The 27,664-nt window shown below is 37.5% G+C and overlaps 4 protein-coding genes across 7 annotated transcripts; 1 reads left to right on the plus strand and 3 right to left on the minus strand.

The window, feature by feature from the left end:
• Positions 1–3,168: 3,168 nt before the first annotated feature.
• Positions 3,169–8,046, plus strand: LOC130744423 (4-coumarate--CoA ligase 1-like). Its single transcript, XM_057596610.1, has 4 exons — positions 3,169–4,308; positions 6,650–7,062; positions 7,350–7,455; positions 7,692–8,046. The coding sequence occupies exons 1-4, from the start codon at positions 3,292–3,294 to the stop codon at positions 7,809–7,811; spliced, it is 1,656 nt and encodes a 551-aa protein (XP_057452593.1). The 5' UTR covers positions 3,169–3,291; the 3' UTR covers positions 7,812–8,046.
• A 3,392-nt stretch (positions 8,047–11,438) lies between these two features.
• On the minus strand, positions 11,439–14,172 carry LOC130749580 (uncharacterized). Its single transcript, XM_057602961.1, has 4 exons — positions 13,986–14,172; positions 12,807–13,894; positions 12,378–12,653; positions 11,439–12,327 (listed from the first exon to the last, which is right to left on the minus strand). Exons 1-4 carry the CDS (start codon positions 14,170–14,172, stop codon positions 11,632–11,634), a joined length of 2,247 nt encoding a protein of 748 aa, XP_057458944.1. The 3' UTR covers positions 11,439–11,631.
• Positions 14,173–15,172: 1,000 nt separating this feature from the next.
• LOC130743234 (vacuolar cation/proton exchanger 2-like) lies at positions 15,173–22,801 on the minus strand. 3 transcript variants are annotated; one of them, XM_057595382.1, is made up of 13 exons: positions 22,656–22,801; positions 22,482–22,571; positions 22,052–22,325; positions 21,901–21,968; positions 21,789–21,817; positions 21,440–21,636; positions 21,124–21,336; positions 19,248–19,379; positions 17,853–17,969; positions 17,723–17,776; positions 17,425–17,541; positions 16,021–16,114; positions 15,173–15,470 (listed from the first exon to the last, which is right to left on the minus strand). In XM_057595382.1, exons 3-13 carry the CDS (start codon positions 22,322–22,324, stop codon positions 15,460–15,462), a joined length of 1,305 nt encoding a protein of 434 aa, XP_057451365.1. In that variant the 5' UTR covers position 22,325; positions 22,482–22,571; positions 22,656–22,801; the 3' UTR covers positions 15,173–15,459. The 3 variants fall into 3 exon arrangements, with proteins under 3 accessions (XP_057451365.1, XP_057451364.1, XP_057451363.1); XM_057595381.1 differs by having other exon boundaries at positions 22,419–22,571; XM_057595380.1 differs by having other exon boundaries at positions 22,423–22,794.
• Positions 22,802–24,539: 1,738 nt separating this feature from the next.
• On the minus strand, positions 24,540–27,571 carry LOC130743235 (DNA-dependent metalloprotease WSS1-like). 2 transcript variants are annotated; one of them, XM_057595384.1, is made up of 5 exons: positions 27,439–27,571; positions 27,190–27,325; positions 26,897–27,092; positions 26,187–26,621; positions 24,540–24,749 (listed from the first exon to the last, which is right to left on the minus strand). In XM_057595384.1, exons 2-5 carry the CDS (start codon positions 27,315–27,317, stop codon positions 24,561–24,563), a joined length of 948 nt encoding a protein of 315 aa, XP_057451367.1. In that variant the 5' UTR covers positions 27,318–27,325; positions 27,439–27,571; the 3' UTR covers positions 24,540–24,560. The 2 variants fall into 2 exon arrangements, with proteins under 2 accessions (XP_057451367.1, XP_057451366.1); XM_057595383.1 differs by having other exon boundaries at positions 27,401–27,557.
• Positions 27,572–27,664: the final 93 nt, after the last annotated feature.

Raw genomic sequence — 27,664 nt, forward strand, 5'->3', positions numbered from 1 at the left:
TCTTTAAGTGAGGCAATACTCATTATTGTTCACACATAGTTTTTCAATTTTTAGAGAATTCTCTCACTTTGTACATTCACCGGCTTGAGCGTAAGAATTTGCAATTGTGGACTCTCCTTGCTCCATCGTGTTCTTCGTCTCTTTCACCACTACAAACCTTATACACAAGTCTGAGATACGTACTTTCATCAAATTTTCTGGAAAAACATTATTTACACTTGAATTCTCAACACGAACTTGAACCTTTTTTTCCTTCTTGTTGTTCATTTTGAAATCTAGCAACACACTATTTCAAATACACTCTTATGCATACTTCATATGATTGATTTATTTTATATATAGTCAGTATTTTTTAGTTACATAGAAATAGTCAGCATATTTCTCTCATTAAAAAAATACCTTTATGTTTTAGTCAGCATATTTTCTCATTAAAAAAATATCTTTATATTTTTAAAATATCATTTTTATGAAGTGTGTTGAAGAATGTATTCCTAGCATTTCTTGTGAAATCTAATAGTATTCTGAAGCTTTTTCAATGTAAATTTTAAGTAGTTTAGGTTTAATCCAATCCAATTATGATGTGATGTAATGGACCAGATTCACTTCATTTTTTTGTTATATACAAAATTCAAAAAAGATTCACTTGACATGAGCGGACAAATTAAAGAGGTGTAGTAAAGGCCCAAAATGAGATTAGGATACGAAAGTAAACGAAACAATATGTATCAGAAAAATGTCAATGGCAAGAAGCCGTGAACAAATGAGCACATGTGCAACTAACTTAACCACTTCACCATAGGTTCCATTCAGGTCATGAAGCTGAATTATCAAATCAGTTTAATGATATGGTGGTTCGTAGAAAATGCACATACTGTTTTATTTTTAAATTTGTGAAACATTGTAGTATTACTTATCATAATTGACAAAAATAAATGGGATGTTTAATGGCGTGGGAGATGGTGAAGTGTGGTAGGTAAAGTGGGGGACACAATTCCATGGCCATACGAAATTGGCATAGTAGGTTTGAAAAAGAAAAAGCCTTTACCTTAATCCGTAACAAAAAAAAATTAAAACTCAAATGACCCCTACCTCACCCATCCACCACAAACCACTCTCACCAACCCACACCGGGTTCACTTCACTAACTTTAGACTCCTACTTTCATTTGTTCGAAAAAAAAACTTTATATTACATTCATAATTTCACATTCAATATTCATTTTAAATATTCCAATAATTCACAGACCATTTCTCATTCTTTTCAAATTATGTATCAATCACTTGGATAAGGTGGTTCGATTTTTTTCACATAATAAAAATATACGTTGGAAGAGCTAATTCCCACTAAAATATGAATTTTCTCAATTGAAATAAAATAATAATCATCTTCTATAAAATTTTAACTCTCAAATTTATCTTTAATTACTAAGATCATCATGGTTAATATATGCATTACTTGATAGTTAAAAACATACACCCTCCCGATCCTTTTTAGAAAAAAAATATGAATAATGCAAAAAAAAAAAAAATTACTAAAAAGGGGTAAAAAAAATGGTATTTACAGGAATGGTGTGTTTTTGGCCAGTTGGGAGCTTGTGTGGCAAGAGGGTGAGATTCGCTCCACCCAACGCGAATCCAAAGCATTGAATTCGCCCCACATAAAACGCATGCAAGGCATCATCAATCCGTCAGAGAAAATTCGCCTCAAAGAAAACGAATGATGTTTGTAAAGGATTCGCCTCATACCAAGCGCATCCCTGTCATGTACTGCAAAGCCAAGGAATCAGATCCCACCTTGGGAAACGAAGGAATCTCACTGAATCTGGCACATGGAATTCGTTTCATATAGGGCGAATCCATATGCATGCGTTTTATGTGGGGCGAATCCAGTGCTTTGGATTCGTGTTGGGTGGAGCGAATCCCACCCCCTTGCCACACAAGCTCCCAGCTGGCAAAAAACACACCATTCATGTAAATTCGATTTTTTTTACCCCTTTTTGGTAATTAATTTTTTTTTCCGCATTATTCATATTTTTTTTTTCTCCTTTTTATAAGAAAAACTTTGGCAAAATCATACAAACTAAAAAAACTAATTTTTTTTTAAATAAACTATTATGCTTAATTTCAATGATGTATTTTCCTTTTCACAAGAACAATCATGTTAATTACCATAAATGTTGACAATACATATTGAGTGCTTGCAATTTCCCTCCAAAATTTTGCATGGGGAATAAGTCTCTTTGCATTGAAATGAATTATTTGACTTAATTTTATAAAAGTGTTTCTTATAAAAATGATCAAAAAAAATTTCAAATTTCTTATAAAAAGGACCGAAGGGAATATAATGGTATTGCTTTCTCAATCCCATAAGCTAGCTAGTGCAAGGTTTTAAGCAACTAGATAACCTACTTCATATTCTTACTCTTTATTGAATTAGAGAGTCAAACTCATAACTGAGCTACATAGTACCATGAACATCAGTAGTGGAGAATTTAAGTTCGTTCAAATTTGATTATGGATTAGTATGAACGACCTCTTCATTATAGGTGATATCTTCACTGCGAGGAACTTGCTCATCATGATGAGCGATTTGAGCATCATTGTAGCTTAGGCAATTCATCTTTAAATAGGTTAAAGTTGTTCTACTTATATGGAGTTGTCTAAATGACTCATGAGAAAGTTTGAGTTAAATAACTCATCATCCAATCACATTGAAAATAAGTGAGTTAGAATTTCTATATTTTATTTATTAATTTATTTCTAACTTACTTATCTCCAGTGTGATTAGATGATGAATTATTTAACTCAAACTTTTTCATTAGTCATTTAGACAACCTTAATAGTATTTGTCCTTATACCATATTAAGGAGAACGATTAACTAATAGGTACAAAATGGGAGAGTGAGTTTTCTATAAAACATCATACATAATGTAGATATATGTTCACTTGGCTTATAACCAAATCTCGATCTCCTAATTCACTACATAAACAGATTACCAACCTGTGGCAGGCAGGCAAACACATAACATATGATAATTTCTCATCCCTGGCCCTCAACATTCATTTAATCCCCAATTTGCCCTTCACCAACTCCCATGGTAACCGATCCTTTATTACAAACTAACAACCAAGGCTCAAACGTAAGTACATATATAACTCACTCATCACACACACATTCAGATTCAGGTTACTTCCATAAACAACTTGTTGTTGTTTTTGTCTCACCTCTCACCTCTTAAGTCTTACCTGCTCACCAATCCAACCCAACAATAACTTCATTTCTTCAATTCAATGGCAATTCTTGAGAACAAGAAGAACGAGGAGGAAGAGCAATTCATTTTCAGGTCCAAGCTCCCTGACATCTACATCCCCAAACACCTTCCTCTCCACTCTTACTGCTTCCAAAATCTCCCTGACTTTGCCTCACGACCCTGCCTCATCAACGCCCCCACCGGCGACGTCTACACCTACCACGACGTCGACCTCGCCGCCCGGAGAACCGCCTCCGGCCTCCACAAACTCTGCAACATCCAAAAAGGAGACGTCATCATGATCCTCCTCCCCAACTCCCCTGAATTCGTCTTCTCCTTCCTCGCCGCATCTCACCTCGGCGCCATGGCCACCGCCGCAAATCCCTTCTTCACCGCCGCGGAAATCGCCAAGCAAGCCAAAGCCTCCAACACCAAGCTCCTCATCACCCAATTTTCCTACCACGACAAGGTCAAGGAATTGCCGGATCACAACGTCAAGCTCGTGTTCATCGACGACGATCGTAACGGTAACCGCCATAACCACCTGCATTTCTCACAGCTGATGGAAGCTGAGAGTGAATTGGAATTGGAACAGATCGATCCCGACGATGTGGTGGCGCTGCCGTATTCATCAGGGACAACCGGTCTTCCGAAAGGGGTGATGTTAACGCACAAAGGATTGGTAACAAGCATTGCACAGCAAGTAGATGGGGAGAATCCGAACCTGTTCTACCACTGTGAAGATGTGATTCTTTGTGTTCTTCCTCTGTTTCACATTTACTCTCTGAACTCTGTTTTGCTGTGCGGGCTGAGAGCGAAGGCGGCGATATTGCTGATGCCGAAATTCGAAATCAATGCGTTGCTGAGTTTGGTTGAGAAACACAGGATCACGGTGGCGCCGGTGGTGCCGCCGATTGTTCTGGCGATTGCGAAGTCGCCGGAGCTGAATAAACATGACTTGTCTTCAATTAGGATATTGAAATCCGGTGGAGCACCGCTGGGTAAAGAAGTCGAACAAGCTCTCACCGCCAAATTCCCCAACGCCAAATTCGGTCAGGTACCTACCATTACCAATACGACCTACAATTATTAATTTTATTCTCAACTCAAGCATTTCATTTCTTTATTTCCTAACTTGTCTCACCAAAAATTTAACTATACATACATGCCTCATGCATTTTCAATGATAAAAATTGACTTTGATGCACCGTGTGGAGTGGAATCGTGACGCAAGCAAAGTGGGTTGCTTATCTAGTTTAGGATTAAGGACACAAGTTACTACATACTAAATTCAAGATAAAAGAAAATCAAAATCTACTTTTCGACTCAATTAATATTTAAATAGTATATACTTATGCGTGTGCTCCACATAACTTGTGGACATTTGCTAATAACTTTTGTCTCCATGTTACTTAGGGCCCGTTTTGTGCGACGTATAGTATAAGGCCTGATAGTATAAGACCTGATAGTATTAGGCCGGATAGTATAAGCCCTGATAACTTTCTTATACTATCCAACGTTTGGACATACTCTGTATAATTTACCATATCGTTTAAATTAATGCAATTTTATGTTTATTGAAGTATTGAATAATGATATATAATAAAAATCAAATATGGAGGTGATTATAACGGTGGTGACGGTGGTGATGGAAGTAGTGGTAGGTTGGTGGTGGTGGTGGCAATGGTGGTAGGTTGGTGTTGGTGGCGGTGGTGGTGACAGTGGAGATAGGTTGGTGGTGGTGGTGGCATCGATGGTGGTTGTGGTGGTGACAATGATAGGGTGGTGGTGGTAAGGCGGTGGCGGCTATAGTGGAGGGTGGAGGCAATGGTGGTGGTGTTGGCGATAGAGTGGTGACGACGATTAGGGTGGTGGTGGCAATAGGGTGGTGGTTGTGGTGGCGGTAGGGCGGCGGCGGTGGTGGTGGCGGTGGTGGCAACGATGGTGGTTGTGGTGTTGGCGACGATAGGGTGTGGTGGTGGTGGTAAGGCGGTGGCGGCTTAGTAGGGTGGCGGCGACGGTGGAGGGTGGAGGCAATGGTGGTGGTGGTGGCGATAGGGTGGTGGTTGTGGTGTCTGTGGTGGCAATAGAGTGGTGGCAGCGATTATGGTGGTGGTGGCGATAGGGTTGTGGTGGCGGCGATTATGGTGGTGGTGGCGGTAGAGCGGCGGTGGTGGCAACACCAGTGGTGGCGGCGGCGGCGGTGATCAGGTGGTGGCGGTGGTGGTGCCAATGGTGGTGTAAGTTGGCAGCAATAGAGGGTGGTGGTGATGGTGACTTATACGTCACAACCTTATCATGCCTTATCCATCACTCACATGATGGATTAAATAATACGTCATTTTAACGTATAAGGGGACTTTGATGGATAAGCTTATACAATACAATGTCATCACCAAACAATGAATAAACTCATAATGTATTGTATAAGCTTATACTATCATGCCTAATACGGCGTGCTATTATACCAATCTTAATATGATATGAGTATGACCATTTGATAGAGAATAACACACAAAATAAAAACCATTTCTCTTTATTTTTATAAAGAATAGAGAGTATAATGAAAAAATCTCAATTGGTAGAATGAAAAAAAAAATCACCCAAAAAATAATTTTTCTCTTTATTTTTCTTTTTCTTTTTCTTTTTTCTGTTACATCACATCATATATTACATGTGTAACTTATTTCTTTTATCTTTCTATCTCACTCTAAGCATCTACATCAAAATAGTATACTTAACATTATTAGTACTATTTTTTTCTTCTACATTGAAAAGTAACACAAGAAACTAAAGTAAATCATTACAAACATGCTCAATAAAATTATAAGAGGAGATTTCCAAATGCGTAAATGAAAGTCATCTCTAAAAATTTGTCTAATCAACATATTTCCAAGTTCCAACTATGTTGCTCTTTTATAAATATGAGCAAGCATAATATGCCAAATCCAACTCCAGTCCCGGTGCTCATGATACTTAAATTAATATTCTTTAGCCAAAATTTTTGGACGTCAACATCATTAATAACTAGCACCACAGTATGTACAATTTGATTCGAATTTCGAAGCAATCTTCTTATACTAAGTTCCCAAATATGGCGCAATCCCTCCTCCATAGCAAGTAACACAACATGAAGAGGATTGTCATCGATCACTAACACTAAAAAACTGAAAGCCAACATCCATCATGATAAAATGAGTTAACATGATTAAAATAAATGTAGTGGAAATTATCTCACCTCTTTACTTGAACTTTCATAAATAAAGTTACTTGTTTACTTATAGTGAAGTTATTTAATCCTTTAAAGTTAAACAAGTCACAAGAAGCAATAAAAAATCTAATGTATTTCCTTGAAAATTAAAGTTTGATATATAGATGGATGATTGTGTTGAATACAGGGATATGGAATGACAGAGGCAGGGCCAGTGTTAACAATGTGCTTAGCATTTGCTAAGGAACCAATTGATGTAAAACCAGGTGCATGCGGAACCGTTGTAAGGAATGCAGAGATGAAGATTGTGGATCCTGAAACTGGCAATTATTTATCTCGAAACCAGTCTGGTGAAATTTGCATAAGAGGTGACCAGATCATGAAAGGTTATCTAAATGATCCAGAGGCTACGGAGAGAACGATAGACAAAGGGGGTTGGTTACATACAGGTGACATTGGTTATATTGACGATGATGATGAGTTGTTCATCGTTGATAGGTTGAAGGAATTGATCAAATACAAAGGATTTCAGGTTGCTCCAGCTGAACTTGAAGCCCTTCTTCTTTCTCATCCCAAAATCTCTGATGTTGCTGTTGTCCCGTAAGTGCATATATGTGGCATCTTAATTGAGTCGATTGTGAAATTGGTTGTGTTGAGCATTGTCAAGTTCGTCCCTACAAGAGGAAAATCTCTCGCAGCTTCTCATAGTGTAAAATGTCATCAAGCAATCAGGAACCGCATGAGTATTTCCTAAATTAAGGGACGAACTTGTCAGTGTCCAACACTTTCAGGGACCAATTTCACCAATCACTTATCTTAATCTCACTACATTCATTTTACAATTATATAATTGAACAAATAATTATTTGTCCTAACGTAAAATTCAGGATGAAGGATGAAGCAGCTGGAGAGGTACCAGTTGCATTTGTTGTGAGATCAAATGGTCACACCGACATAAACGAGGATGAAATTAAGCAGTTTATCTCCAAACAGGTTTTTCCTCCCTTCTAGTTTTACAATTTACTAAACACATGTGTTTAATTTACTGAAATAGTACTATTAGATTAGATACATTCTCACACGTCCCTCTCCCACTTCCCACCTAATTTTGTAATTGAAGGTTTTCTCTTTCAGATATAAGTGTGTATTTATGATGCATGTTATCATTGTCTTCTTGGCTATGTAGACAGATCGAATATAATAAATGAGATGAGTTTGCTATTGCACAGGTGGTATTTTACAAAAGAATAAACAGAGTATTCTTCATTGATGCAATTCCCAAGTCACCATCAGGCAAAATCTTGCGTAAGAATCTGAGATCAAAGTTAGTAGCTGGTGTTCCAATTTGAAATCCTCTATTTAATATCGATCCATGTTACATGATGTTTATCATTATCATGCGAAGCTTGCACCAACTTCAACATACTACAATGGGAGATGCTTGGAGCTTGATCTCTTTAATTCTCCTATATTCTTACATAGTTTATCATGTATAATTCACAAGTGTGTTTTTCTTATTTTGTTTTAGGACAATATTTTGTAAAAAATTGATTAAATAAACAAATTTCATATTCTATATTGAAAGTTGAGGTCTCTTATAGAGCAATTCAACTTCTTAAAGACGTCTCGTAACCAGTTTGTGAGTTTGCCTCGTCAACGAGCACTCTTTTTACGTCACAGTTCACGATTGTGGCTTTTTCACGATGAGATTATTGTGTTCTCCATTGATGTCTTTATTGTCATCCTTGAGGCAAATACGCTCATTTGTGGTGTTTTAGTGCCTATCATGGAACTTGTAATATTTGTTTCTTGTTGGACTCTTCTTTTTAAATGGGATGATCTATAAAATATTGTAGAGTTTGAATTGCATGACATCTCGGTAGATACGCATGAGAAATGAGCGTTGAGGGGTTGCATAATCATTATAGATATCCCCCTTAATTAGTGCATTTCTCTTGATGGCTTTCCCATGACAGTTATCTTTTTAGGGTTATAGTTAGCGGGACCGTCAATCACTAGATCTCGGTTGTCCGAATATGAGGATAATATCTTTAATGTTGACATACTTGACCGCTCAAAGGTGAAACTCGACCATGGATATTGGAGCAATCTTCGCCAAAGACATTGTGACGAGTATGAGTTGTAGGGCCTCCAGGAGCATATGAAGGGTGACTTGAGGGTACAGAATAGGGAACATGACATATTCTTGGTAGAAATGGGTAAGGAAGTCCCTGGTTCGTCTAACCCTTGTTTGATTTGTGCAAGAGTTTTGGATTTCTAGGGACCACTCCTGCTAGAGATGACTTGGTGAATAAACTAGGAAGCTAGGTCGTGCCAACACCCTATAGAGCTTGGAGGCAGGGATTGAACCCATCTGAAGGATGACTTATGTAGGTTCAATGAGATAATCCAACATATCACTGCGTCGGCCACCATGCGCACAACATCCACCCACAAAAGGTCTCAAGGTGCTCTTGGGGGGGGGGTATGTATCTCCTAAGTATGTTCAATGTTAGTTGGCCTTCTAAACTTTGAGGAACGTGGGATTTCATTTCCTCCGTGAATTGGTGTATTCAACATGGTTGTTTACCAAACAGTCCAGCAGATGCATGTCTGGAGTTATATGGCAGAGGTCTTCCATGATTCGCACTTCAATGGCGATCTTCTGACAATAGATTGATTGCTCCAAGCAAACAAAACAGACTTCCCTTTGTTTGACTAGATTAACGTGAGGGGAATGATGTCCTCATTTTGAGGTGTTCCTATAGTGTTCCACTTCTTCCATCCATTGCTCCAATCTTTTGACCATATATATATTACAAAGGGAAATATATATATTACAAAGGGAACGTTCTCTACAATGTCATGCCCCTGCTTGGCGTGGCATGTGATAACACTGGTAAATTCAGGGACTGATATTGAACTGAAAGTGATTACAATGCAATTGCTCAATAGAGCTATAACTGGGAATCTAGGGATTTACAGAGAATTAGGGGAAACTGGGAAATTGGGGAAGAACACAAGGTTAGGGTTTCCACCTAGAGATCCCTCGATCTCTCTCTGATTCCTCAATCAGAAATGAACCTCTAACTTCAATGCCTTCCTCAACAAGTAATCTAACTATTTATACTACTCAGTTGTAACTAACAACTGTTACTAACTATAACTGCTCCAGCTGTAGCCAGCTGTCAGCTAACAACCTAACAGCTTATTACAATTAAGTCCCCTTACTAACTAATATTTACCCATGAGCCCTTCTTCTTGAATAAACCTGCTTGAACCTATCAATACTTCCCCCTAAAAGTTTGACCTCGTCCTCAAGGGGAAAAGAAGGAAAAAGTTCCTGGATCTTGGCAGCTGATTCCCAAGAATTATCACAAGTGGGTAAAGTGTCCCAGCGCACAAGTACTTCCAAGTTGCCAAAAGCATCTTCCCTGGTAGCTATGACATCAGCAGGTGTGACTTCCAACTCCAGCTCCTCATTGAGCATAGGAGGTAGTGAATGAGGTTGCTGATCTGGCTTCAGAGCTTTCTTTAAGAGAGACACATGAAAAACTGCATGAATTCTAGCTTGTGGTGGCAGCTCTAGCTTGTAAGCTACTGGTCCAACCCGACTCAGAACTTGATAAGGTCCATAAAACCTTGGAGCTAACTTAGCAAAGGGTCTAGAAGCTAGAGACTTTAATTTGTAAGGTTGCAGCTTGAGATATGCCCAGTCCCCTTCCTTAAATTCCACATTTCGTCTATGCTTATCAGCCTGCATCTTCATCTGATTCTGAGCCTTAGTTAAATTCCCTTTCAACTCCTCCAAGATAGCATCCCTGTGCAAAAACAACTGATTGACTTCCTCCACCCTTGAAGGAATAGCTCCAGCCTTGAGAAGAATAGGAGGGTCCCTCCCATATAAAGCTCTAAATGGAGTCATTCCTGCAGAACCATGGAAATTGGTATTAAACCAAAATTCTGCCGAGGATAACCAGTCCAGCCATTGCTTGGGTTTTGGGCCACAAAAACACCTCAAGTATGTCTCCAAGCACCTATTAACCACCTCAGTTTGGCCATCAGTTTGTGGATGATATGAGGTGCTCAATTTCAGTTGTGTGTCAGCCAATCTGAAAATCTCCTTCCAAAATTGACTGAGGAACAAGGGGTCCCTATCAGAAATGATAGTAGTGGGGAAACCATGAAGCTTAACCACCTCTCTGATGAAAATCAAAGCAACATCCTTGGCTGTAAAAGGGTGTCCTAGCGCAAAGAAATGAGCAAATTTAGAAAGCCCGTCCACTACCACCAAAATGGTATCCTTGCCTCTAACTCTAGGCAGCCCTCCCACAAAATCCATGGAAATGTCCATCCAAACTTCAGTAGGAACAGGCAATGGTTGCAGCAACCCTCCAGGAGCTAAGGTAGAATACTTGTTCCTTTGACAAATATCACATTCCTCTACAAACTTCCTTATGTCAGCCTTCATTCCTTCCCAATAAAGGAAGCTGGCTATCTTTTTGTAGGTTCTGAAATGGCCAGAATGGCCTCCCATAGGTGTTGCATGACATTCAGAAAGAATCATAGGGATCCGATTAGAGTTCTTGGGCAAGACCAGTCTCTCTTTGTAAAACAGGAATCCATTCCTAAAACTGTACCCACTATGGGAAGTATGAGAGATGAGAAGTTCCTGAATCAACTTAGCAAGCTTAGGATCTTGGTGGAGCTCTGAATTCCATTCATCCTTATCAGCTGTAGAAATGACAGAAATAGCTGAGTACATCATCTTCCTAGAAAGTGCATCAGCTGCAGAATTCTCACTTCCAGGCTTGTATTGAATCTCAAAATCCAATCCCACCAACTTCACTGCCCATTTAAACTGCTCATCTGTAAACAACCTTTGATCATTCAAGAATTTCAAACTCCTTTGATCTGTTTTTATGACAAAGTGTCTTCCCATGAGATAGTGTCTCCACTTTTGTATGGCCTGGACAAGTGCCATGAGTTCTCTCTCATACACAGATTTCTGTTGTGCTCTTGGAGATAGGCCTTTACTCCAAAAAGTTAGTGGCCTGCCCTCCTGCATGAGAACAGCTCCAAGGCCCTTACTGGAAGCATCTGTTTCCACCACGAACTGTTTGGAAAAATCAGGGACTGCCAGTAATGGAAGGTTAATCATAGTTGTTTTCAGCTCTTCAAAAGCCTCAGTGGCTGCTGGTGTCCATTTGAACCCCTTTTTTTTAACAAATCAGTCAAGGGCCTGGCAATCTTGCCATAGTTTTGCACAAACCGCCTGTAATAACCAGTGAGCCCTAGGAACCCTCTCAACCCCTTAATATCTCTAGGGATTGGCCAATCTTTAATGGCTTCCACCTTAGTCTGTTCTGCTGCCACACCAGCTCCTGAAATAGTATGGCCCAAATATTCCAAGCTTGACTGGCCAAAAGTGCATTTTTTCCTATTTGCCTTGAGAGAGTTTTGTTTTAGCAAAGATAAGACCAGCTGTAAATGTTCAGAATGGGATGATAAATCTGGGCTGTAAACCAGAATATCATCAAAGAATACTAAGGCAAATTTCCTCAAATAAGGCTTGAGGACTTCATTCATAAGGGCTTGGAATCTAGAGGGAGCATTTGTGAGGCCAAAAGGCATAACAAGGAACTCATAATGGCCCTCATGTGTACGAAAAGCTGTCTTTTCTATATCCTCTTCCTTCATCCTTATTTGATGGTACCCTGATTTCAGGTCCAGCTTGGAAAACACCTTGGCACCTCCAATTTCATCCAAAAGTTCCTCTATAATAGGAATAGGGAACTTATTTGGAACAGTGATTTTATTAAGAGCCCTAAAATCAACACAAAATCTCCATCCCCCATCCTTCTTCTTCACCAAAATGATAGGCTGGAATAAGGGCTAATACTAGGCCTTATGACCCCTCCTTCCAACATTTCTGCCACCAATTTTTCTATTTCATTTTTCTGGTAGTGAGGGCACTTGTATGGCCTCAGATTTGGTATGTCAGCCCCTTCTTTCAGTTGTATGGCATGGTCATGCCTTCTCCTTGGAGGTAAGCCTTGAAGATCCTGGAAAACTGAGTCAAATTTGGCCAAAACTGCAGCCAAACTTGCTGGAATAATTCTGTCATCCTGTACTGTTGTGGCTTTTTTATCACAGTGAACCAGCAAACCTTCCCCTTCCTCCATCAAAATCTGCATGAGTGCTCCATAAGACAACTCAGATTTTGTCAAAGCTGGATCACCTTCCAGGGTAAACCATTAACCATCCTTCTTTAGTGACAACCTCATCTTGCTGAAGTTAGCTTTGATATCACCCAGGCTAGCTAACCAATCTAAACCCAGTACCAGATCTATACCATTGAGGCCAAACAGGTAAAAGTCTTGAGTGACTTCTAATGATTGTATCATCAACTTCAGATCAGAACACTTCCCCTTACATCCAATCTTATAACCATCACCAACTTCCACCGTGTAATCTGGGGTGTTTTCCACTGGTAAAAGAATTTCTCCAACCAGTTTCTTAGAAATGAAACTATGTGAGGCCCCACAATCTATGAGAACCACCACTGCTTGGTCCTTGATAGTTCCCTGCATTTTCCAAGACTTGTGGGAAGTAAACCCACTCATTGAACAGAGGGACAACTGCAGAGAATTAAACTCTCCAGATAAAGCATCCTCAAATTCTCCCCCCTCCAAGTCCTCCTCCTCTTCCAAGAGTAACATCCTAAGTTGCCTGTTTTTGCATTTATGGTCTCTAGTAAAGGTTTCATCACACCTGAAACACAAGTTTTTCTCCCTCTTTTCCTTCATTTCAGCAGCAGTCAAAGGCTTGTAACCCTCTACCCTGGTCCTACCAGCTTCTGGAACTAGCCCACTCCGAGCAGTTCCTACAGGATTGTCCTGTTTATGCTCACTATTGCTATGAGGCTCTATTGTAACAGTTTTATTGTAATTGTTGCTTCTATAAGAACCTACAGATCTCACAAACCCCCCACTCTTCTTAGTAACAACCTGGTTCTTTTGTTCAATCAATAAAGACTTTTGAATAACCTCAACAAGAGTATTCAACTCAAACAACCTCACTTCAGCCTTAATCTCTTCTTTGAGTCCATTTAGGAAAATTCCTCTCACAAAATCATGGTCAATCTCTTTCAAAGCCCCAACATATTTTTCAAACTCCTCAACATATTCATCTACAGATCCAACTTGCTTCAAAGATAACAGTAATTCAAAAGGATTTTGAACCATAGAGGGTTGGAATCTTCTTACCACTGCCAGCTTGAAAGCTTCCCATGAAGGTGAGGGATTGCATCGCTCCCACCACTGGAACCAACTGAGTGCTCTACCCTCCAATGCCACCATAGTTGCTTGCATTCTTTCCTCTTCAATCACTTCCCTCAGTGCAAAGTAACGTTCCAATTTCTGTGTCCAGCCTACAGCATCAGTTCCTAGAAAAAATTGGAATCTCCAATTTCCTCCAACGATTCTTGCTAGGAACTCGATCTCGTTCCTCTCTGCTCCTACTTCCTTCGATTTCGTCTTCTCCAGCGGATTCGCGATCACGAACCTCCAGTCTGGCTCGCAGCGACGCGATGAGGTCCTCTGCCACCTTGGTTCGCACCTCCGTCAACTCCAATCGAGTGCGCAAGCCCTCTGTTTCCTGTAGCAATTCATCTCTCTCCTGGCTCCAGCTTCCATCGCTTCTTGCCATGGTTCTTGTCGTAACCATTCAGAGTTGCAGAAATCGCGTGGGTTCACCCTCAGGCACCAAGAATGGTGCTCTGATACCAGTGATAACACTGGTAAATTCAGGGACTGATATTGAACTGAAAGTGATTACAATGCAATTGCTCAATAGAGCTATAACTGGGAATCTAGGGATTTACAGAGAATTAGGGGAAACTGGGAAATTGGGGAAGAACACAAGGTTAGGGTTTCCACCTAGAGATCCCTCGATCTCTCTCTGATTCCTCAATCAGAAATGAACCTCTAACTTCAATGCCTTCCTCAACAAGTAATCTAACTATTTATACTACTCAGTTGTAACTAACAACTGTTACTAACTATAACTGCTCCAGTTGTAGCCAGCTGTCAGCTAATAACCTAACAGCTTATTAAAATTAAGTCCCCTTACTAACTAATATTTACCCCTGACCCCTTCTTCTTGAATAAACCTGCTTGAACCTATCAGCATGTCTAGGGTTGATGAAGTTATGTTTTGGGGAAGATCTTAATGGCAGGATAGGGGTTAGCTATGGCCTGCTTTCTAGTCTGAGTCTGAGTGAACATCTTTGAAGTAGCTTCTAGTGCAGGCTAAGGTCATTCATCTGGCAGCGGGTGGTGACCATCAGTGATGGTTATAATTGACTTACCATTTTTCCACAGGGAGTGCCAAATGTTTCGGACAAGGTCTATCTTACTTCTCTAATGCATGCTCTGATGCAACATGCGACTTTCTTTGATACGCAGTGATGGCAATGCTCTCTTTATCCTACTCTGTTACATCTAATTCCACCTTTTTTTTTTCATGAAACCAAAGTGTTGCACATACACTTCTTAAATATTTTGAACTGTTATGCTCCATTTTAAAAGTACAAAAATCACAGGATGGAACTATATCCCATTGTGAATTTTATCGATCGCTACCTTATAATTTCAAATAGATGCCGCAAATACGGGGGGAGGGGGGGGGGGAATAAAAAGATTTGCAATGATTGGTTACTTTCAACTTGATTCATTGGAGACCCGGGCGAAAGACTATGATTTTCATGGTAAATGAATGAAAACTAGATAATAATAATACAGATTAACAAATGCTTTCAAAATTCAATATAATACAAGGCTGAAAATTTCAGTACAGTGCATTGCTTGTGATCACTTTCTGGGTTTCCCACACCATGCTGAATGCAAGCTGAAGAATTTTCTTGAACCCTTTCAAACTCGCAGCTAACTTTTGCCACTATAGAAAGGGCAACCATGGAATACCCATACTATATATCTAGTCATCACCTGTACCAGATTACACGGGTAGAATTACATCAAGTACTATACATGTGCCAAATAGTCTAATGTATAAATACCAATCATCTATCAAATCGGATTTGATGAACAAATTCCCACAGGGTTGATACATGTATGTGCCATATCACTAAAAAACAAACATGGGTTCAATGACTTCACTCTTCCAAAAAATCATTGGAGGGGGTGACTATTTAGCTCCTGCTTTTGGAAAGAAAGTACCCTAGCTGAAATATACTAAAATTTAATCTTATAAAAAATATAGTTATATCCAAATTATTAGGAAAGATATACCGAGTTTTAAATGAATCCAATCTAATCCATTTTTGGTCGAGCATAAACGTGCATCATGATTCGAAGGCAGAAGTTCAAACCATTTGACAAAAAATATATGCATATTTTGAGAGGCAATAGAAACCTAGGCATGGCTTTTGGAACATTACTTAGCAATAGCTTAAGAGAATTTGAGGGGATTCATCTAGCTTCTGCCTCATTATATAACCTACTAGGAACCTGTGCAGTATATTATCGGTGAACTCACCACTTTTAGGGTCTACATGTACGAAAAAACTGGCAGCAACTATAAGATAGCATAGAATGAGCATCAAGCCTTTAAAATAATTTGAGGTTCCTTCCTGTAAGATTAAAAGCAATTTAAAGATATTAGTCTCACACAAATAATAGAGACAACAAGAGAAAATGTAGCTAAATGAACCCAACCACTCATGGATGAAGAAAGTTGCAATAAAAAGCCAATGAAACAACTCAAAAGGAACTTTGACCCTAACTAAACTGAATGAGAGATAAGTGATAATTACCCCATTTTAACTGCATATTGGACACCAACATTTATGCTTTCTCAACATATGTATAAAATCTACGTAGCAAGATATTTGTTTTAAAATAGAAGGCCCAGAACGAGACTACCAGACCATGAGACTAGATAATATTCCATCTAGTGGAATGAAAATAACCAAAACACTAAACATAGATTCTCATGACATGTTGCTCTAATTGCCTGAAATCCTAAACACATTGCATTTATACAGATTATTATACTATTGAATTACCTGGTCTTCCGTACCTGATTTTTCCTCAGTTATCTATCATAAAATAAAGAGATGCACAATGCAAAAACCACATAATTATGCAAAATGGGAATATGCTTCACCAAAAAAAATTAAAATTTACAGGTTGTGCATATTATACATTTACCGAGAACACCTACACCTCATCCTTTACAAGAATTAATAATTTTAACTCCAGATTCAAAGGACAGCATATGAATGTTTCTTATTTTGTTTTTGGTTCAGAACTTATTAGTGTTCCTACTAGAAAACACCTACATTCATGCTTCCTGCTAAATGACATGCGCACACACAAAAACACTAATGAGCTCTGGAATTCAGTGTTCAAAAAGAAAAAGAGAGAAGGGGAGTGAGAGAGAGGATAGCAGTTATTACTTTGGCCTAATTCTTCATTTAGGTTTCCTAAGCAATAACGACATGGAGAAGCTTCATATATGATTTTTTTATATCAGACATACAACAAATAATTGTATTGATTCAGAATTTTCCTAAGCGCCCTCATCCTCTATACGTCATTCAGATTTTTCACTCTTCAACAATACATCTTCCAAATCCCAATACATCTCCCTTATTTTCTTCAATCAAGACTTGAGCTTCATTAATCAATCAATATTAAACAATATGAGATGTTTGCAAATCATCAAAAAATTAGAAAATTTTCAAAATTATAAATTAAAGCATTTTATTTTTTATATTTAATTAACATTTTATACTTCACAAATTATTGCACCGGTATGTTTGCTAGTTAGACTTTATTTTGGCTTGACTAAACATAGAATAGAGAGAACGTATTAAGGTCACGAAGCATTTAAACTGCTATCAACACAATTCAACAGGACAAAGTTGAAATCACATACCTGCATCATAAATGCAACTACCAGCACGGTTATAAAAAGTGTGGCAGTCTCAAAGAGTTGAAAATTCAAATCCATTTCTTTTCCCATGCACCACCCAACAACCACACAAAAGGGGATCTACAGTTTTCAAGAGAATAAGAATCATCAATCTTGTGACCGTCATCCTGTTTTAAAACGTTAATAAACTCAAGAAACATCTTCATATGACTGAGAAATCCAGGTTAGTTTAATTAATCATATAAAGATATAGTAAAGGTATACCCCCCAATAATGATTTAATAAAAGTTCAAGGCCATACCACAAACATAGATATTTGTGTGGATGATCCAATGGCAACTCCAATTGTGATATCCTGAGGAGAAATCAAATCCATTAACAAATTAAACAGATTCAATAGAATAAAGAGTAGGCTTTGAGAAGTCACTTACAAGCTTATCCTTCACAGCAAACATGATAGCACTTGCATGCTCTGCAGCATTTCCTACAATTGGAAGCAAGATGACACTAATAAAAGCCACTGACATATTCATTGACTCAGATGCTCCCTGCAAGAGAGCGAAAACACAAAAAGTTCAAGAATCAGCTTATAAAAAACAGCTACTTAAACCAATGTAACATAAACAATGATACTATTTAAAGAATAACACAACTTAAAAACTTTATGGGAGAAAAACAGCCACTGGATACTAATCAGAGCAATACACCTCACATATACAGCATACTTGAACGTAAATGTATGTGTGTGTGTATATATATAATCACTAATATCTGTAAATAATTATCATCTAAACCTTTTCTCACAAGGTGGGGTTGGCTATATGAATTGGTCTACACCATAATACCCTGTCATATATGAAGTTAATAGACAGATTATTTCACTCTAAAATCCTCTTAATGAATTGGCCTAAAGTATTTCCAGGTATCCCTCTACCCCTAACTGTTGGACTCAGCTTCCATTTGATCAACCCTCCTTATAGGTGCTTCAAAGAGCATCTAACAAATGCATCAATAGTTTCCCACTCTTATCCTATATTATTTATAACATAGTATCTTTTTCTAATTATCTATTTTGTCCTATTTCTAATCATCCTAACTCCATTATAGAACAATTATTTATTATTAAATTTAACAATAACTACTTCTAATAACTCTAAAATGATTCTCGTCTAATTACAATATTTAACGATATTTACTTCTAATAACTTCGTTCTCGAGTGATTCTCTCCTAGCTACTATATTTAATATCTTCAATTATTTTCTCTTAACTTCAGTATTTCACAATATTTTTCGACTCATCCTTATTACCCCTTTTATATACTTTCCTAATCAACACCCAAAAAAAATACTTTCCTAATAAACCTCTAACAAGCAGATACCTAAAAACAAGTTTCCTGAAAAATGAAAGAAAAATTAAGAGCAAAATATAAAGGCCCAAATTCAACATTCCACAAGAATATACTCCCTCCGGTCCTATTTATAAGCAATAAAAAAAAAATTCACATAGTTTAAGAAATGTAGTAAAACTAGATAAAATGTATTAAATTTGTCTTGAATCAAAATAAACTTCCAAAATTACCCTTTGTTATTCGTGTTGGAAAGTGGGAAAGAGAGAGAATAATTAATGAGACACATTCTACAAGTTAGAATTATAAGGGCATCATTGGAAAAAAATAATTAATATAGCTCAAACTTTCATTTGGTTCTTATAAAAAGGACCAAGATTTTTCTTCTCTTTCATGCTTATAAATAGGACCGGAGGGAGTAAGCTTTAAGGGTACGAATAACAGGATAAAAAAATCCCGACAGTGACGCCAGAACAATACCTGTATGGCATCCACAAGGTACCCAGACAATATAGATACCCATGCTGTCAAAATAGCAAGCCAGATTATTGCTTCCCATTGAGTTAATTCAAGTTCTTCCTCCTCTTCACAATCTTCGCTTTTATCTCCTTCCTACATTATACAGTATAGAGATTAAGTGTAAAGGGACCACCGAATGACAGAGAAAAACTGCATATGGTAGGCACAATCTCACTTACACTAACTCTTTCATATTTTAAAAAATATTATACATCTAATAATTTCATATTCTGTTAACTGAAAAAAAAGGTTTAATCCCCCATCGAAAAAGAAAAAGCATAAAAAAATGCTTTTCACTTTTCTATAAATGTCAGACAATTCCACTCAAGCTAACATCTCTCAAACTAAAGAGTCGCATACCTTTGTCATATATGTCTTAGAGGAAGTTCAATCATACTGATATGTGATCATATTGAGTCTGATTTGATGAAACAAAATTGAATGATTGTTTCCTTAAGGTTTTCCTTTGTCTTCAAAAGTATTAAGAAATTTCATTGAAGTACTTGCCTTCATGAAATACATATTTAGTCACTTATCCTATTTTTATCTTTTAATATCTTTGGATAACATTTTCAACTAATTAAAATATTTGTATCTAGTGATCAAAATAAAACCTCTTAGAAGGGATCCAAATTTATCTACCTTTCCTTTTCTTTTAAGTTTGGGTTAGGGCTGGGTAGTAACTAGTAAGACCCTACTAGAAAAAATGGAGGCCAGCCAATGTCCAATACTAGTTTAACTCTTTGAAATGAAAGACATGAGGAGACTGGAGTACTTCCTTAGGATTGAAGTTGCATACTCTAAACAAGGGAATTTCGTCTCTTAGAGGAAGTGTGTATCAAACCTTTTTAGGAGACTGACAAACTTGGATTTAAAGATACAAGTATTCCCATTTAGCATAATCATAGAATGGAGAAGATACAAAGAATCCTAAGATTGATAAAACTCATAGCTAGAGATTAGTAGGGAAATTGATATAGTTGGAACATGTTAAACTTGAATTAGCATGTGTTGTTATTATTATAAGTCAGTTCATGCATGATCCCAGGGTAGAACACATCCAAGCTACAGATAAAAAATCTTAAGTATCATAAAGCCGTGCTAGGTTTAGGGTTACGGTTTATAAGAGGTGGAGTTAGACCATGAATGCAGCCTTTCGTGTGAAAATCTGGACACATGGAGAAGAAGCAGAATTAGTTACTCGGTCAAGCACAGAAGCTGAATTTCTAGCCATGGTACAAGAAATTTGTGACCTACTACGGATGGAGATTGTTTCAGATGACTTGTAGGTTAAGTATGAAGCTCCTATGAAATTATTTTGTGACAACAAACCAGCTAATAGTATTGCTCATAATCTAGTTCAACATGATAGGAAGAAGTACATTGAGATAGATTGACACTTCATTAAGGAGAACCTGAATAATGGCTTCATAGCAATAGCGTATGTTCCTTTCAGAAACAAGCTAATAGATATAATATCCAAAGGCTGTCAACCAAACTATTTTTGGAACATACTTGCAAGTTAGGAATGACTGATATCCATTCACCACCTTGAGGGGAGTGTTATAAATCATGTACATACTACATAGCATTACTTTAGGACTACTTTAGGGGGGAAATAGAAATATATTTTCACGGTATTATTTCCCCCTTCATTAGGAAGGATTTCACATTTATTTTCTTTTATTGGCATATAAACCTATAAATTGTAAATCACCTATGTACCTATTAATCAAGTGAACAATATTCAAAAAAACTGTGTTCACCCTGAGCACACCACAAACCTAAGGGATAATGCTAAAAAGAAAAAAAAAAAAGATGAGGCAAAAGAACTAACCTCATCCACAGGATTATAAGAACTGTGCTGACTTTTAAGTTGAAAGAAAAGGTAGCTTGCATATGCCACTAACATTATGCAACTGCTAAATCTTGATAGAGATAATACGGACTTCCCAAGATGAACCTCTGAGTGAGTAAAGTGAAGCACAGCAGGAAATAATAATCCCATTACAGCCATCAACAACAACCCAGAATTGACAATAGCAGTTGCCTGTTGCAAGGGCCAAGTATAATGTGAATTCTGTGAAATGTAGAGGACACAAATGGGAAGAAACAATAATGTGTAATAATTTCAATGAGGTCATGCTATATACCTTATTGAAAACCTGAACTTTTTGGTAGTGGACAATCCCACCGGTAAAGAATGCACAGCCAAGGACTAGAAGCATATTTGACAAGATTGAACCAAGTAAAGTTTGCTGAACAACCCTAATCATACCGCTTTTCAAAGCATAAATTGATATAATCATTTCAGTTGCATTGCCAAACGTGGCATTAAGCAGACCCCCAACTGCACATACCAGAAAAGGTCAGTTCAATTGACAAAAGACTCTATGCACTCAGTACAAGCCTTGCAGAAACTAGGTCCTATTGAATTAATCTCTAATGGGAAACCTTATATAACATACTCTGTTGCTGATACAAGAAAGATTTGTACTATACCTGTGGGTCCTGTGTACAACGCAAGCTGCCTGCATCAGAGATTAGAAAATTGATCATGAGCACTAGACTGGGATGAAAAGGACATGTCTATAATAAAATTGACTAGACTTACTCAGTAGCATAACCCAAACGTTCTGCCAAAGGAGCAATACCTAATAAGGTGAACAAGAAGACCCATCCCTGACAGATATGAAGTAAGTTTATTAGCAGGCAAGATGAGCAAACATAATTAGAAGGTGGGTGAATTAGCATACAATACATACATGCTTTCCAGTGATATAATGTAGCAAAATGGCCAATGGACCAAAGGGTAGCAAGACGTTGATCCTGGCTTTAATCAAAACAAGATACACACTCCTGCTGACACGTCTTGCCCGAAGAGATTTAAACAGAGATGAAGCAGCAACTGCGGTCTCGAAATTGAAAGGATGAACTTTGGAGACAGAAGAAGATGGTGAAGAAGAGCTGAAGGGAGCAGCTTCCTCATCGTCGAAATCAAGGTGGAGCTTGTCATCTTCTCCAGATACAGAACCCATCCTGAAACAAAATAGAATGGATTGGATCATGAGTCATGAGAGTGAGTGAGTATGCAGAAGCAAAGGAAGTTTGTGCAAATCAATCAGATCGTGCCTGCCTGAGTAAGGAGAAATAGAGATGAAGAAGAAGAAGAAGAAGATGGATCCAGGTCTGTACTGTTGATTTGAGTATTGTTTTTTCCAATAATAGGTGGAGGTGGAGCCCGCAGCACAAGAAGTAGTAGCAGAACTTGTTCAAATCTGAAATCTAGAGGAACAAGAAGAAGAAGATGAATGAAAATAGATGGAGATGTATAATGGCGTTGAATGGCCGGCAAGTGGGAAGTCACACCTGGGAAGCTTCTTCGAAATATCACTTCATTCACAGTTCTCTCTCTCTCTCTCTCTCTCTGTCTGGCTTTTTCAATTTTCTTTTGCGTTAAGCTTTACATTTACATGACTGGGACTGGGACTACGCATTTTCTTTTCTTTTTCATTTTTTTTCTCTCTTCTCTTACCCCGACCAATGCTACCAATTTATACCATTATCTTTTTTCAATACTCTTTTATTAATTCATTCAAATTTATGTAATTTCGACAGACTTATCAATTTCAATCTAGCTTTCTACTTCTCCCACGGGATATTATCATATACTCAAATTAGTTGTATACTCCATTTTTTAATACTAGTTAAATTTAATTCAAATTTCATATATTTAATTATTATTTAATATATTTATAAACTAATTTTAAATTTAAACAGATAATAAAAATAATGGATTTTATTTGATTTTTTTACATTGGAAACAAAATTAAATAAGTAAGTCCGGACATAAAAGCGAGATCACGCTGAAAAAAGAAAATTTCCAAAATCGTAAAGGGAAAACATCTTAACTCTTGGGGACTTACCAAGAAAAAGCATCGTTAACACTTATTTCTTTTCTCTTTTTCTCGCATATGTGTACTCTAGAGCTCTACTTTCGTACATCAATAATTCTCTGGAGCAAGTAATAAAAGTAATAAAATTATGCAGGCAGGTTATTTCACAACAACTTTATTTGAATTATATCACTAAAAGTTTCACCTTCTTCGAGTTGTTATTGTAGTTTACTTCCTGAAAAAAAAAATTAATTCTTTTTTATTTTGGGTTTTTTATTTTTGTAAATGCGTTAGCTTTGGAGGAAGATATTGAACGTGGAAGATGGTGGTGGAAGAAAATGACTAAAATATGTTTTAAAAGATTTACATTTACCGGGACTAAAAATGATGAAAAATTTTATATGGCCACTCTCAACTAACTAGGCTCGCCACTGGACAGTTGACTAATCAAATTTTGATGACACGTATCATGCTTTTTTATGAGTTCAGAGTTCTCTTAAGATGATAATGAACGTTATGGTCAATGCTTCGGATTTCACTAATTCCTTATAGTGTGTGTTTGGATTAGCGTTAGCAGAATTGGATCTGGCCAGAATTGAATCTGGAAGAATTGGATCTGGTAAACGTGAGTTTGAGTGACGTGATTTATGTTTGGATACATTTATCAGGAATTGGATCTGATAGACTTGAATTGGATCTGTAAAAGGGTGAGGGGACAATTGGATCAGCATTGATGCTGAAGCAACAAATTGTGGGTGTGTTTGGATACACGTTGGATCAGGCCTGATCCACGTTTAAAGACCTCAAACGTGATTTTCCCATCTCCATTGATGTTTGGATGCTAAATGCTGATCCAATTCTGGCCCCAGAATTGGATCCATCCTAACACAACAATTTGTTGCTTCAGCATCAATGCTGATCCAATTGTCCCCTCACCCTTTTACAGATCCAATTCAAGTCTATCAGATCCAATTCTTGATAAATGTATCCAAACATAAATCACGTCACTCAAACTCACGTTTACCAGATCCAATTCTTCCAGATTCAATTCTGGCCAGATCCAATTCTGCTAACGCTAATCCAAACACACACTGTTGTGTTAGGATGGATCCAATTCTGGGGCCAGAATTGGATCAGCATTTAGCATCCAAACATCAATGGAGATGGGAAAATCACGTTTGAGGTCTTTAAACGTGGATCAGGCCTGATCCAACGTGCATCCAAACACACCCATACTCTTCTTTCAAACAGAACAATCTGCAAATTATATTTGTGATGTCTCAGAACTACATACACAACATGCAGCGTTATTTTTCTTTGCTAAAATGGTGTACAAGCTTGTTGGCAAAATACTTACATAGATTCATTAAATTTCCAGTTAGGTGCCAACATAAGGCCCACCATTGGAGATGGGTGGGCCATGTGAATATCTCCATTCTCCACAAGCTAAGCATCTATCTAGCTCAAAACTGTTTTCTAGAGTACAAAATTTGCAACACCAAACTTTGAACTTGGAAACATCTTTCTGCTTCTCTGTTCCACAGGCTTCGCAGAGCAATGCAAATGGCTGCAATAAACCAAATCATAAGAGTGAATTCAATTTTCTACTCAATGTATGGATGTACTGTTGTCAAATATCTACGAGAAGCTTTTTGATCACATACAAAAAGATCAAACCTAAGAAAAGATACATCAGCAGGACACTATTTTAGTTTATCAATTCTGTTTTAGTTATAAGCTGAGACTGCAAAGTACTCAAGGTACAATTACTCTTCATATGTTTAAGTTTAAGCTTTATATGTCATTTCCTTTTATTATCACAACAGATTAATGAAGCTGCATCTGTCAAAGATTTGCAAACTTCTGTAAACTACAACAGAGATCCAAATACCTGTTCAGAGTTATAAGCACAAGGGAAGAGCTATATTCTACCATATGAGAGGAAGAAACTTACCTAGTCATGATCACTTGGCTACATTTATTGGTTAATTAGTGAGCATATTGACACCACACAGCATCATTGACCATGGAATTTTGCAATCCTTATACAACTTAGACCATCTACTGGCTGACTAGACATATGGGCACATCTAACAACTTAATGTATCACTATGGCAGAAAGGCCCTTGTTCCCTGAATGAAACTAGATTGTTCCCCAAAACTATAGTCTACACTACAGGTACTTCACCTATCAAGACAGCTTACAGCATTTACCAGATCAGCCTGTGCAACGAGAGACAAGGCACAAAATGACATTTGGATGATCTTTTTCATTCTTCTTTATGGTTTGAAGTTGGATAGAGGGTACATGTTGCAAAATTTTAAACTGACAGGGTAATTTTGTTTGTGATTGCACATGGCAATGGAGCAAAAACATTAAACACAGCACATACATAAATATAAAACAGGGTTGAAACTATGCCAGTTAAATTCAATATGGATCCATGAAAATATTACAAATTCTAAAATTAGTCCCTTTTTTTTAACATGAACCAACTATCTCAAAAACTTCAGCTGTTGGGTACGACACATGTAAGATTTTATACTATATTTTTAACTCAAGAGCCAACTCTGCTTGAAGCCTGGACAACGCACAGTCCCACTCCCACCAACCTTGTGCTGAAATTCTATTTTCATTAGAATAACGAGGACAACAAGGAAACCACTTGGTCATAGAGGCTATGATATGATGTCGTGAACCAACTATCCCGCTTCAGCTTTCGGGTAAAGGACACATGACTGACTTTATATTATATTTCTAACAGTTTTAATCCTTAAAAGGTATAAAAGCTATGTTCTTAGTCTCTATATGAACCCTGTGAGGACTAAACACATTATTTTTGTTAAATGTAGAACAAAAAAATAAAATAAAATAAAATAAAATAAAAGGGACTAATTCCAATAAAAATCATGGTTTTAGGGATGAAAAAACTATTTAAACCAAACCATAAATATTGAGTGCACTCTATCAATCTCAAAATTAAACAAATATGATAAACTGTACCTTATTTAACAAAGTGCAAGCTTTGCACTGCCATTTTTCTCCCATAATTGTTTCCTTGGCCATTACAGGTTGAATACCTGAAGTTTGAATAGATCTCTTAGAGGACTCACTAGAGCTTGTATTCTCCTGTATGTAAGTGTCACCCCCTGCAGACTTTGACCCACACCACATGTCATCATGCAGTCTCCTTTCAGCAGCCATGGCAGCTGCTTGCATTGGACTCAGAGCAGACTTAATATAGGTATCACCACCCAAACACTGAGGTCCAGAAGGCAGCAAAGCTTTATGTCCTGCTCTGCTTTCAGCAGCTGCCAATGCAGCCTGGCGAAGAGACGACAAAGGTGGTTGCTTGGACAACCCACCCAAACGTCTCCCAGAAAGGTCAAATCCTTGTCCAGTGCCGCTGATCCCTTTGGCCATCAGTTCTTCACATTCCTACAATCGAATAGGATCAGAACTAAGACTAATACCAACAAGAATGTGCATATATATAAAATATAGCAAGTAAACACAAATATGATCTTAATTCAATAAAGAATTATCAAAACTCATGAGGCTAAGGATTCCACTTCTGACTTAGGCATATCACTGCAAAAAATATGCAATATAAAGATCATATGAACTTGAAGAATACTTTTATAGTGAAGTATAGACAGCATTAGAAAATGCATATATATATATTGAGTATCAACAGAATAAAGCATCATTACCTTCCTGATTTCATCCAACAGATTATAAAACTGAGCATTGTGGGGACCGTGTTCATTATGGCAAAGCTCGTGCAACATAGTATCAAGAATCTGCTCATATGGGAAGAAATCCCACTCACGATTGGGCCTCCGTAATCTTAGCCTTACTTCTGCACCCCCTCCAATATTTAGCCCTAAAAGTGATGGATTGGCAGGACTGTATTCTAAAGTATTAGACAAATACTAGCACGCAAAGCGTAGGTGTATAACATACAAACAGGAAATGAAGGGATGTAAATAAAATAAGCAAGTACCAGAATTCAGAAAGAACCTCGACTTTCCATTTTCTTTTGCGCATTATCGGCTGCACCTGCTTAGCTACTCTTTGAAGATTGTTGAGTGGCTTAATTTCCCAGACCTTGTTAAGATCATTAAGATTCATGATGGTACCTGGTGAGAAAATTGTTGCATATGTAAGAAACATTGAAGTAAAAGATCATGTTCTCTATTCTATTTCTACTTAACTTTAACTTAGAGTGACCCGAGATATACTAATTTGATACTCGAAAATTAGCAGAGCCAGAAAGTGAGCTGCAGGAAGGAGTGCTGAAATCAATCTGTGAAGGATAGAAATTTGATCGGAAGCACAGTTGCCCTGCCCTTGTACTTGTAGGAAGGATAGAAATGAATGAATGAATGAATGAATGTATGGATAATAACAAAAGTAAGTCTTTTTTTTATTAATGGTATTATTAATAAATAATAAATAATTGAAAAATATATATAATA

The sequence above is a fragment of the Lotus japonicus genome, chromosome 3 (genome assembly GCF_012489685.1).
Source record: "Lotus japonicus ecotype B-129 chromosome 3, LjGifu_v1.2".
Lineage (NCBI taxonomy): Eukaryota > Viridiplantae > Streptophyta > Magnoliopsida > Fabales > Fabaceae > Lotus > Lotus japonicus.

Coding starts and splice junctions, on each gene's coding strand:
- LOC130744423 (XM_057596610.1), top strand. CDS start 3,292: ATGGCAATTCTTGAGAACAAGAAGAACGAGGAGGAAGAGCAATTCATT. Junction 4,309..6,649: donor CCAACGCCAAATTCGGTCAG/GTACCTACCATT, acceptor TGTTGAATACAG/GGATATGGAATGACAGAGGC. Junction 7,063..7,349: donor TCTGATGTTGCTGTTGTCCC/GTAAGTGCATAT, acceptor CGTAAAATTCAG/GATGAAGGATGAAGCAGCTG.
- LOC130749580 (XM_057602961.1), bottom strand. CDS start 14,172: ATGGCAAGAAGCGATGGAAGCTGGAGCCAGGAGAGAGATGAATTGCTA. Junction 12,654..12,806: donor GCCTCAATGGTATAGATCTG/GTACTGGGTTTA, acceptor GCACTCATGCAG/ATTTTGATGGAGGAAGGGGA. Junction 12,328..12,377: donor CAGAAATGTTGGAAGGAGGG/GTCATAAGGCCT, acceptor ATTTTGGTGAAG/AAGAAGGATGGGGGATGGAG.
- LOC130743234 (XM_057595382.1), bottom strand. CDS start 22,324: ATGGGTTCTGTATCTGGAGAAGATGACAAGCTCCACCTTGATTTCGAC. Junction 21,818..21,900: donor CGTTTGGGTTATGCTACTGA/GTAAGTCTAGTC, acceptor TCTCTGATGCAG/GCAGCTTGCGTTGTACACAG. Junction 17,970..19,247: donor ACCTTGTGGATGCCATACAG/GTATTGTTCTGG, acceptor GCTCTCTTGCAG/GGAGCATCTGAGTCAATGAA.
- LOC130743235 (XM_057595384.1), bottom strand. CDS start 27,317: ATGAATCTTAATGATCTTAACAAGGTCTGGGAAATTAAGCCACTCAAC. Junction 27,093..27,189: donor GAGGTTCTTTCTGAATTCTG/GTACTTGCTTAT, acceptor TTTAGAATACAG/TCCTGCCAATCCATCACTTT. Junction 26,622..26,896: donor TGTTGGATGAAATCAGGAAG/GTAATGATGCTT, acceptor ATTCGATTGTAG/GAATGTGAAGAACTGATGGC.